Source organism: Osmerus eperlanus, chromosome 1 (genome assembly GCF_963692335.1).
Source record: "Osmerus eperlanus chromosome 1, fOsmEpe2.1, whole genome shotgun sequence".
Classification (NCBI taxonomy): domain Eukaryota; kingdom Metazoa; phylum Chordata; class Actinopteri; order Osmeriformes; family Osmeridae; genus Osmerus; species Osmerus eperlanus.
In genome coordinates this window covers 14,317,097-14,329,370 of record NC_085018.1, presented here as the reverse complement: position 1 = coordinate 14,329,370, position 12,274 = coordinate 14,317,097, and the positions used below count along the sequence as shown (strand labels likewise).

Below are 12,274 nucleotides of genomic sequence, written 5' to 3'. Positions count from 1 at the left end.
GTCCTGTACAGACCTGTCATTCCAACCTCATCCCACATCTCCACAAATAATATCCCAGAGAGCACAGGGGGTTTCATCATTCTGAAACAAGAAAGGACCTTTCCCCGACTGTTCCCACAAAGTGTGAAGCACAGAATCCTCGTTCTCAGCCACGGAATCATCTTGACAGATGGCGTAGAGTCATTATCACTCTGGAGAATGCATTTCCACTGATCCTCAGTCCAGTGGCGGTGAGCTTTATATCACTCCAGCCGGCGCTTGGCGCTGCCCGTGGTGATGCAAGGAAACACATTTCTAGAACCTTCTAACAAACACTTCTTGTGCTGACACTGCTGCCAGAAGCATTTTGAAACTCCTTAGTGGACGTTGCAACCAAACTAAAACCATGTTTACAGGCTAAACCCTTAAGCACTCATTTGAAGGGGTTTTCCAGAACACTTTTAGCCATGTTTAAACTGACTATGTTTAAACTGACTATCACACTGACTATGTTTAAACATAGCCTCTCTCTTATTGTCTTTTAAAAAGGAAGCTGTTGGTTACGTCACTTGGTTTTTGCTTAGACATTCTAACGTCTGTGTTTAATGCCCAACGAAACATGTCTCACAAGTGGATCACACATCTCCACAAATAACTTCCTGTCACTCTTAGAAATAGTTTCCCTAGGTGATTCTCGCTGTTTGCATGCGTGACTATGGGCAGTATGTGTTGTGCGTGGCTTAGTGGCAGTGTGTGTCTGTTTGTGTGTGTGCGTGCGTGTGGGTATGAACAGTATTTGTGTGTGGCTTAGTGGTTGCGTGTATCTCTGGCTGTGTGTATGTATGTGTGTCTGTGTGTGTGTGTGTGTGAGGGCTGCTGACCAGTCTCTTTCCAGAGCATTAATCCCATGCCTAGCAGGTCCTTGCTCTGTCAATTAGTGTGGGTATGAGTCCCGGAGCCCATCCTGTATCCGGCCTTGTGAACAGCTGCTCTGTCTAACCTTCACATTAATATGTTGCGACATCTACCTTCTCTCCTCTCAGAGACGACTAGGGGCTGTCAGTGCACTGCTGACCCCCCACCCTCACCCCGCCACCTCCGCTCCCTCTCCATGCCTTCCTCCTCCTCTCATCCCGTCACATCAAAATCTTCTGTTTCTCTCTTTCTTCCTCTCTTTTCCTCTCTAGGTGTCTCTGTCTTTTCTCTCTCTCTCTCTCTCTCTCTCTCTCTCTCTCTCTCTCTCTCTCTCTCTCTCTCTCTCTCTCTCTCTCTCTCTCTCTCTCCCTCTCTCTCTCTCTCTTTCCTCTCTCTCTCCCTTTCTCTCAGCTCTGTAAGTATTCCCTAGTCTGCCAGGTCTCATTGCATATTCATTCACCCTGAAGCCGAGTGAAGTGTTGACAAGCTGAAGCTCTCGCAACTTCCCACCCGCTCCTATACAGGCCCCGTTTGACCCCTGACCTCTAGCAGGGACTTGTGAGGAAACGGTTGTCAGACCCTCTCTCTCCAGATCCCTCCTTCCTTTTCTCTCTCTCTCTACCGCCCCGTTCTTGCTCTCTCTTTCTCCTTCTGTCTTTCACGGTCTCCTCCTCTCCCTTTTTTTCTTGATAGGTGGCATATCTGTGGGTGCTGGGTACCAGAGTGTGAGGGGTGGGTGGGGAAAACGGGCGAGAAGGAGGGCTGGGCGGGCTTGTTCTGGGGCTAATGGATCCCTGTGGCTCCCTGCTCTCGGGACGAGTCAGCAGAAGGCTGGAAGGTGATCCTTCTTTCAGGGGAAGAAACCACTTGTCCTGCATGGGTGTGTTTGTGTGTGTGTGTGTGTTAGAGAGAGAGAGAGAGAGAGAGAGAGAGAGAGAGAGAGAGAGAGAGAGAGAGAGAGAGAGAGAGGGAAGGAAGGAAGGAGAAAGATAGAGCGGGAGGGAGACTGAGAAAGAGAGAGAAAGAGAGAGAGAGAAAGATAGAGAAAGAGAGAGGGAGAAAGATAGAGAAAGGGAGAGAGAGAGCAGATCAATTGGGGCGATGGTTTTCTGTGTGTGTCTGTGTGTGTGTATTTGACATTCATGGGGGAGTTGACTCACTGCGCTGTAGCAGCAACCTCTCTCAAACACCCACCGAGGGCCTTCATTATTCTCACTTTCCTCCTCAGCTAATTATCGTTATCGTTACAGGGGATAATTGCCGTCTCCCTGCCTCACACGCGTGTAGACTGTGCACTGCTCAGCTTGGAGCCACGCTGGGTTATCAATGGCAGCTAGGATGCAGTCTCATCTGCCTAATTATACCATTTGGGTTTTGTGATAAGTGAATGGGATGTGAAATATGTTATTATGTACTGGTTTGTGTCTGTGATTTGGTGTTCGTTCCTAAAATAAATTGGAGCATGTGGAGTGTGATTTAACAAATATCTAAGTATTTTTCTAGGTTTCCTCAGCTGGAAAAAAATATATAATTCAGAGGAGATCTGGGGTCATGTGGGGTCAAGTAGTGGAGGACTAGAAAGTTCTCTTTCTCTCATTTTCAATATCTCTCTGTCTCTCTCTCTCTCCATCTATCTCTCTTCGTCTCTGTAGCTGTTTGGTCAGTAGTGGTACTGTACTGGTTCTCAGTAGTGGAAGTGGACTGTACTGTACTGTATTCTCAGTAGTAGAACAGTACTGTACTGGTTCTCAGTGTGTTTCTTTATGTGTATCTGGGGTGATATCAGAAACGTCTTTGTGGTCGCCCAGGCAGTCAGCTGACCCCAACTAGCAGCTGTGTCACCTGATGAATGATCCCTCCATCTGCTCCACCTCCACTTTGGAGCACAGCTAACTAGCAGGGGGAATCAATTAGGCTTGCAGATCGGGGAGAGAGAGAAAGGGAGAGGGGAGAGAGAAGTAGAGAGAGAGTGAGAGAAAGGAAAGGAGAGAGAAAGAGAGAGAAAGATGGAAAAAATGTCCAGAAAGACACACACACACACACAGTTATGACAGACAGCCCTTGCTGAGGTGTGGAATGTCATTTTGCTCTCTGAAGACCTCATGACAACCAGGAGACACATTCTACGTGACCCCAATTACCAGAGGTGTTGTTTTCCACTGGCTAATCCTGCCAGCCGGATAGAGTGGCCAGCCTGCCCTGCACCCGCCCCCCTCTACACACCCCTCCACACACACACACTCACACACACCTTACCCTCTTTCCCCCTCGCCTTCCCGCCCCTCCTCTCTCCTCTCTCCCTCCCCTTCCCTCAACCTCTCTCTCTCGCTCTTACCCAATCCCTCTCTCCCCAATCCCGCTCTCCGATGCCCCCCTCCCCTTTCTCTCCCATGAATCCCCCATGCCTCCCCACCTCCCCTGGCGACACCCAGGAGATGTGGCCTCCCCCTTGCCTTCCCTCAGGGCTCAGCTAAGTGTCTGTCTCTGTGTTGCTGTGGGACACGACCCTCGTGTTCATAGTCAGTACAGTTAGTACATGAGTACAGTAGCAGGCTGAGTGGAACAGTATGACCCTGGCGATGGCCTCAGGTTGCTCCCTGTTCTGTTCTAACTGTCCTCCACGCCTGGGCTACAGCTACGGGAATAATCTCTGAATTGATTAATTTAGCCAAAGCTTTTATCCACTTCTGAGCTATACCCACACCACCATACAGTACAGAACAGTAGACTGCAGTATAGTACAGTACAGAACTGAATGGTACAGTACAGTAGACTGCAGGGGCCTAAAATACAATACAGGACAGTACAATTTAATACAGCACAGCAACCTAAACAATGCCAAGTAAACAACGAATAGTTGACAATAATGACATTTAACCTATTGCATGCCGTTGACATCATATACTGTATCAATTCTTTTTTTGAATGGATTGGTTTTGTGTTGACCCCCTCCTCTCTCTCCTTTCCTCAGAGACCCTGATGGACTCCACCACCGCCACAGCAGAGCTAGGCTGGACAGTCTACCCTGTGTCGGGCACCAGTGAAAACAGCGTAAGTCTCCTCACACACACACGCACGCAGACACACAAACACACAGACACACCACATGACAGTTTGAAAAATATATGAGAAGGTTATTGGCTCAACATGGAAGTCAATACTGCAGTGAGCTTTTAAAAACTTCTCTTGCGTCACGCTCGGTGCACACTGTGGTTAGTTAGAGCCGTTAGGTATCGACCACCGCTTCTGCTCTGAAGAGATTCACACAGTTGATCTCCGCTCCAGCAGGCTTTCAAGCGTTTATATTTACAGGCGGCTGGCTCGCTAGCTTGCTATTGGTTTCCCTCAAGTTAACAGTCTCCATCTTCTCCAGGCTGACCCTGGTTGGCCCTGCCTCACCACACCTAACAGCACCACCAACGTCATTCCTTCACTGGTAAATACCAGTGTTCGGGAGGGAGGCGTGGAGCTACGTGTTTATAGAGGCTGCTGCGGCGTTTGATGCACAGTGTTTCCAGACGCTCTGCCAAGGCATGGCTTCCATCTCGACTCCCCCGGGCCCTGTCGCTACCAGGATCCCAGACGTGTTCCTCCCCCCCTCTCGCCCCCCCCCCCCCCCCCCCCCGCCTTCACCACCCTCGCCCCACCCCTCGCCTCCCTTCGCCCCTCTCCTCTTCTTTTCTCCTCTCCCTGTTTCTTCACTCCTTCACACTCTCTCTTTATCTCCCCTCCTCTCTTCTCTCCTCTCCCCTACATCCTCTCCCTGCTCTCTCCCGTCCCCGCCTCTTTCCCCGTCTCTTCCTCTCCCTCTCACTCCCCCAATCCCTCGCTCTCCCCTACGCCTCCACCACAAGATCCCAGCTCTTCAGAAACACAGGAACTATGTTGTACAAGTATTAGCTCTTGCATTTTAGTAAACCACTCCCTGATTTATCAAATTATTTAGTGCTTCTGTTGGTTTTTATCTGCGCTGGTTTGAATTAGAGTCTATCACGCTGTGTCCTTTAGAAGGGAAGGGGATGGGAAGAGCAGGATGAATCAAAGCTAGGATAAACAGTGTTCTTCAGACCACTGGTGCAGCTGCAGGCAGCACACGGCCTGCTCTCCGCTAGTTCTCCCCAGAAGCAGGGCAGAACAAAGACCCTGCTGCCTTCCCTTCCTCCCCTTTCCTCCGTGTCTTGCCTTCCTACTCTCGTCCGTCTCTCTCTTCCTCTTTCTGTCTGTCTCTGCCCTGCTCCCCCCCCTCTTTCCTTCTCATTCTCTCTCTCTCTCTCTCTCTCTCCTCTCTCTCTCTCTCTCTCTCTCTCTCTCTCTCTCTCTCTCTCTCTCTCTCTCTCTCTCTCTCTCTCTCTCTCTCTCTCTCTCCCCTTCTCCTCTCTCTCCCTCCCCTCTCTCTCTCTCCATCTCCATCTCTGGATTCAATATAAACACAGTAAGTCGTCGTCCCCCTCCCTAACCAGAGGCAGAACATTACAGGCAGTTTGCATCGCGCCCTACTTTCATCTCTGCAAATGTGAGGTTTAGCAAAAACAATCGCTAAAGCCTGCGCTCCATTATTGCTATGAATAATAAGCGCAAACTTCCGTCTGGAAAATCAACGCTTGCGAGACGTCGTCTGATTAAACCTGCGCTCGTCATTCATCCTCAACCTGGAAGGATGAGGCAGCGGGACATCAAAGTGCAGACGTGTTCTCGTTTGCTCCGAGGGTTCTGGATATCCTTGTGTCAGACACACGCAACCTCAAACTCAGATGAAGTTTCTTAGTGAGAAGCTCACTCAATCAGACAGTCCCCCCCCCCCCTCCCTCCCCCTTGTGTCTCAGCGCTTTTGAGCACCACCCTGCTTCATGTGTGTCTGAACCAGACAATGGGCTGCAGTGTCTCAGTCTTGGCAATGTGTTTCCTGGATGGTTGCTGTCTGTGTCAGTACTACCTGCTAGTACCACTATCACACACTACAGCCTGTCTGTGTCAGGACTACCTGCTAGTACCACTCATACACACACTACAGCCTGTCTGTGTTCGGCAGCGTGTAGACGGGGGGAGAACAGCTCCCAGGCACACATGCACACGTATGCACATGCACGCATCACACACAAACACACGCACAAACACACTCTCTCTCTCTCTTTCTCTCTCACACACACACACAAACACACACACTGTCTCTCTTTCACACACACACACAAACACTCTCTCTCTCTCTCTCTCTCTCTCTCTCTCTCTCTCTCTCACTCTCTCTCTCTCTCTCTCTCTCTCTCTCTCTCTCTCTCTCTCTCTCTCTCTCTCTCTCTCTCTCTCTCTCTCTCTCTCTCTCTCTCTCTCTCTCTCTCACACACACACACACACTCTCGTAGGATCCCGGCAACACGACAGCTGTGCTAACCGATATCTCTGTGTGAAGCAGCGAGAGGTGCTTTACAGTAGCTATTGTCTTCCACACACATGCGTGGGCAGCGGGAGCTTACAGGGGGGATCAGCAGCACTCAACACAGCGCCACTCCTCCAGTTGGCCTTCACGGCCCTCTGCAGCTTCATGAAACATATCCTCACCCGTAACACGAGAGACTAGCGAGCAACTAAGACACAACTAGCACGTGGTTTCATCACCCCTTCACACTGGGTTGAGTTCTCCCAAGTTCGCCGAGATTATCGGTGAATAACGAGTCGTCCGTTGGCTTTGAAGTGATTGGACGGTATGTTGTAGGTGTTTGTCTTTCGGTGATGAAGTGCCAGCGCTCACATTCCTGGTGGGGAAAGTGATCTCTGTGAAACGTACCATTAAAGAGAGAGAGAGATGAGCGTAAATCAGCTTTCATGACCCGCTCGGCCAGGTGTCTGCTCTCATCTTATCGCTAGTCTCTTCCAACACTCACTCCCCCACAACAGGAGTGAGGCTGAGACTAACAACATCTTGTTCTCCCCAAGGCCCCCAGTCGGGCTCAGAGTAAAAAACAAAAAAAAAGGTGTTATTTTTCAGATCCTCCTCGTTATGTTTACCCAACTAATGTACCACAGTCACCTCAGGCTTTCATAGTGATGCGGATGGTGTTCGAACAGAGCAGCTGTTCTGTTCCAATCCACAGGGTGGGGGATTGAACCCTGGTCTTCCATTCTTAAATCTTCAGTCTCTGTTGTTAGACCATGGGGCCCAGGAGGAGTTTTCGGGTTGCAGGTCTAGGCAGCGTCAGCCTGTCAGAAAGCTGGTGTCCAAACCTCCTCTACTACCCCATGACAGACATGGGGTTTCATTTTTTATATTTTTGTGTGTGTGTGTGGGGGGGGGGGGGGTTGTTCTGAGAGGGGTTAAGTGGTCAGTGGTCTCTCCTAAGTGGGATGCGGAGGATTGATGACACAGGGTCAGAAAGACTCTGACCCCCGCACACACACACACACACACAGACACACTCTCAGCTGCTGCTGTCAGGAGACACGACAAATTCACGATAGTAAGAACACAACAGGGAACTTCTTGGAAGGTTACATAAAGACCCATGAATCAACGGACATAGAGGGCCTTCCATAGAGAACTAAAGTATCTGTTAGACTGCAAACACTACTGAACTATACATATATTTAAATATAAACACTATGTTATGGATCTTTAAACACAGGTCCAAATGATTTAAGGTGTTAGTTAACTGAATAGAACATGTGTTTCCCATCCCTATAGGAAGTATTAATTTTTTTTAAGAATGTATACATTATGTTTTATACATTTTGAAGTATCAACTAATTATTTACAAATGCGTCATATTGTGTAGTTAGAATAAAGTGTTACCAATGTAGGGATGAATAACAGAGTGCTAATGTGTTACAGGAATGTCCTTGAGCTATGTAGATGAGTGTTGATCCTCATTCAGCAGAGACAGGCCAACATGGTTACTGGAAAGTGTGTTGTTGTTGCAGTCAGCACTTAAGGAACAGGGAACTCCTTTGTTGGAGTGTAAGGGGGCAGGAAGGTATGCCAATGCCAGTGTTGTCACCAAAAATGTTTTTTATTTTTATTTTCTCTGAGTAAAGAAATGAACAAAGGAGGAATTCCCACAAAAATCCCGATAACTCACAAACAAACTAACCCCAAATCATATACAATGTAATTAGAGTCAAAGTCTGTGTTCTTATCAGCTCCATATCAAGCTGTCATGCCCCCCCCATTTACAAGCCGTAATTAGGCTTTCATACCCTGTGGCCTGCCTAGCCTACCTGGGGAAAAACCATCTCCCCAGGTTAGGAGGGGGGAGGTGCAGGAAAACACATCCGGAAAAACATTTCCCATGATACATGTCTGTACAAACGCAAGTACATAGTATTGATGACTACGAATATAACCGCTAAATGAACAACGACCAAAAGATAGAAGAGCTGCCCGAAACAATTTTGCGTGAACGCCATGCCCTTCCTTCCAAGGTAACAACAGCTGACCTTTCAAAACCCGCCATTCCGTCTGCTCATGCCTCCGACAGGATGAGACGCCGCTGCCTTGGTTGGTAACTTCAAAGGGATTTCAAACTCATGACAAAACAGAAAACTAGCTTTGTGTGCTATAAAAGTGGTGGTATTAACGAGGCAATAAATACTTATTGAATGAACGTGCGTAACATGTTTATTTGGCAACTCGCATTTGCAGCACAAGGAAGCGGGAAGGAAACAGGTTGATATTTTTGAACTGGAGAGTAAAAAGGTACAATGAAAAGGGAATCTTTCAAATTGAGAACAGTGGTGTCTCCTTTAGACTAAAGGGTGTCAATTAATAGTCAAACACATCCGTATTTAGGTGTTATGTTGGTTTGTGTAAATGTCAGTGTCGTCCCTAATAAGAACATACTACATTTTGTGACTCCTAGACTCAAAACACAGATCTAACTTAATATATCCCTGTAAACAGGGACAGAGATGTGTTTGACAGCTTCACCAAAGCCCTCTCACTCTTTAACCAACTTGAAGCATGGAACTCAGCTAAGACTCAAACCACTTCGAAATGGAATAACATAAACCAACGATTCCAATTGAAACCAGGACTGCAAAACTATCGCTTAGCCCTTTGCAGACCTCCTCCGTGTACGTCCATTTTCACGTGAACTCCAAGACGACAGCGTCGCGATGGCATATAATACTGTATTTCATTTCCTCCTGAGGAAATATGTAAACCAACTCTTCATATATGAAGCATGCAGGAAGATTGGGATCGGGGAAGCAATAGGTAGATTGTTTGTCTTACTTCACATGTTGTACATTAAGGCTAGGCAATGATAATTGACATTGACGGCAGCAGACAGTTCTACTTATATGTATGTGCATCTCTCACCCAGCTCTCTCTCTGGGTCTCTCGCCCAGCTGGCCTCTCTCTTACTCAGCCCAGAGTGAGGGCGGGTATCTCTCGCCCAGCTTGGTTATCTCTAACGCAACACAGAGTGAGGGCGGGCGTCTCTCGCCCAGCTCTGACAGATCTCCCACGCCGGCTGCTGATTGGGCGTCAGGGCCGTGAGGGGTTCCCAGAGTCCACCCTGCTTCCTGAACGGGGTGTTTATTTTCTGTTCCCAGAGAGGTAGATCAGGAATGACCAGCACTCCGTGGGTGCTCTGGTATCTCAGCCGATGATTGATGGACACGCACCAGAGACGACGTGAGACGAGAAACCCAGCTCAAGCAGGGTCAAAATGCAACGGTTTTAATCCGACTTTAGGGGCAAATCTCAGTCTCACAGGGAACACATTTAAGACTCCTTAAATGGATGAGCTCACTTGTCCAGTTCAGTGACTCCAGAGGTATTTTCTCCGTGTGATTGGTGAGCGTGCTGGAGCAGAGAGCAGTCTTTGGGGAGTAGTTTGGGGTCTGGTGCTGGAAACTACACTCGATGTTTCAGCTGAGACTGAGCGCTCTGCTCCACTCTACTGACAGAGCACAGACACAGTGCCAGGGAGACTTATAGGTGTCACAGGTCAGCTAAACTTTCACCTTCCCTTTCATTCTCTTTGTCTCTCTCCCTTACTCTCTCCTGCCAGTTCAGCAAAGGCTTTAGTGGCATGAAGTGCATTTGTAAATACTGTCAAAACAACAGTAAAATGCGAACGATAACAACGATAGTAAGTTAGGAGAGGAGGAAGAATGTTTAGCAAACATTGAGTTGAACATTAAACCCCCCCCCCCAAAAAAAAAGTATCTCCCTTTTCTCTCTCTTCCCTTCGTTCTTTCTTTTCTATTGATCTCCCTCTCTCTCTCCCCCCCTCTCTCTCCATTTCTATCTATCTCCCCCCCTCCCTCCCTCTCTCCATCTCTTTCAATCTATCTCCCTTAACCCCCCTTCCTCCCTCAATCCCTCCCTCCCTCTCTGTCTCCCAGGCAGGAAAGGTATTGATGGGGTCTCGTTCCCAGACATCATCACTAGGCTGCAGCAGCTCACTCCTCCCCAGACGGCTTCACTTCTGGCACGGCGCACGCCGTAGCCCTGCTCCAAAACATCCCCCCACTGTACAGACATGCCCACGGAAACACACAGCCAATACCGTACGCTGCCCGCATTCCCCAATTCACAGCATGCACCCTGAGAATTCTGAGCCGAGCGTTAGACTAAGTAGAGTTTAAGCTCCTTTTAGCTGCAGTTAGAAGATGGCCGCCGACGATCTCCCCCCGGGCCTTCTGTTCCCAGTCAGTCAGTGAGGCAGGACAGGCTGCTGTGTTCTCCACACCGGCTGGCTCCGACACGGCTGGCTTTACGTTTGGGCAGGACCCTCAAGGCCGTAGCTGTTAGCCTGCTCTCTGAGGCGCCGCCCTGGGTAGCGCCGGTGTCCGCTGTGTTTGGGTTCCAGCCTCCCAGCGCTACAGGGCCGATGACACATCGCCCCGAGTGGGTCTCGTCGGAGCCAGAGCCTCACCCCACTTGAGCCTGGGCCGAGACCAAATGTGCGTGTGTGTGTCTGCTGTGTGTATTTTTGTATGTGTGTGTGTGTGTATTATGTGTTGGTGAGCTGTCCAGGTCCTCTCTTTTTCAGTCTGTCGGTTCTTCCTGTCTGGAGACTCGGCAAAACGTGGGTTTGGGTGGGACTGGGGGCGGGGTGGGGGGGAAACTGGCAGCAGCGTGCCTCAAAATACCCCTCCCCTATTCCTCCCCTCCCTCCCCCTTTGATCTTGCGATTGCTATTTTCCCGTTCCCCTCGGCACAGAACAGCGGAGCGATTTACGGCAGAGACTGGAACGGGGAACTGTGAACAATATTGAAGTTGTTTCCACTGGAGGTCTTTGATGGCCTGGGAGCAGCGAACACTCTCAGCTCAGCCCGGGGCCTTTGATCGCGGAGCACACATCACGGTCCCTGCTCAAACGCTTACTTGTCCGCCAGCACTCCATAACCTGCCCCACGGGCCAATCAGAGTGGACTTTGCCAGCCACAGCCAATAGACTGACGGCAGCAACTGGAGAGGGAAACGAACCAAAACAGGATAAAGCTTGTGTTGTAGTTCCCAGTAGTGCTTTACTTACTCCTCCCTTCATTCTGCTTCACAACCACCCTTCTTTTCCCTTCACTCCCTCCCCTCTTAGCCCTAAAACCTCCCCTCCAACACCCCTCCAACCACCTCCAACACCTTCCCCTCCGCTCAGGACACATGACCACCCCGCGGTCGCACTCCCCTGACGGGCCCGAGGGGGAAACTGTGAAGATGAAGACGTTTCTTCTCATTTCACACTTGCCGCTTGATCGCCGGGCCTCTTATTAGGCTCTATTTGCTTCCCTCCACTGGCTCTGATGAAAGCCGCCCGGAGAAGCAGTGACAGGACAAAAAGGGGCCCTCCATCAAAACACATTTGTTTGGGGTCTTTTTTAGCAGCCCTCCCTCCCTCTCTCCCTCTCTCACTCTCTCCCTCGGCTTTCGCTCCAGCCTCTCACTCTTTCTACCATCACCACTCCCCCCACCTCTCTATCCCTCTACTCTTTGCTTTTCTCGAGCAGCTAGCAAGCTACCCCTCCCCCCCCTCTGTCCTGTCCCCCCCCCCCTCGCCCAGTTCACTCACTCATTGAAGTCTGACGGTGCGACCCTCGGGGCGGGCGAACAAGAGGACGTCACACTCCGTCCCTCCCTGTTTAATCGTCCATCCTCCGACGAGCCACCTCACCGCTCTCTGAATGGAGTCTGTCTCTGACGGGGGGGAGGGGGTGGGGGGTTGGGAGGGGGGTCTCACGACTGCTCACGACCCCGCTTGACTGTGTCCATTGATGGCTGCGACCCCCCCCCCCCCCCACCACCACCACTCCCACCCCCGCCACACCAAAGAACACCGCTCAACCATATGTGACAGAATGTACCAGACCCTGTGGACCCGGTTGACCTCCGTTACAACAGCAGAGTGGCTCGAGTTGCTTTTTCAAAACGGCAGGTTTGGA

The 12,274-nt window shown here is 49.9% G+C and overlaps 1 protein-coding gene across 1 annotated transcript in view; it reads left to right on the top strand.

Moving 5' to 3' along the window:
* Window positions 1–12,274, top strand: part of ephb2b (eph receptor B2b) — a 109,315-nt gene that overhangs the window by 43,046 nt on the left and 53,995 nt on the right. The window contains exon 2 of the mRNA XM_062456282.1: window positions 3,866–3,945. Within this exon, the coding sequence (XP_062312266.1) occupies window positions 3,866–3,945 (80 nt within the window). The remainder of the gene's footprint in view (window positions 1–3,865; window positions 3,946–12,274) is intronic.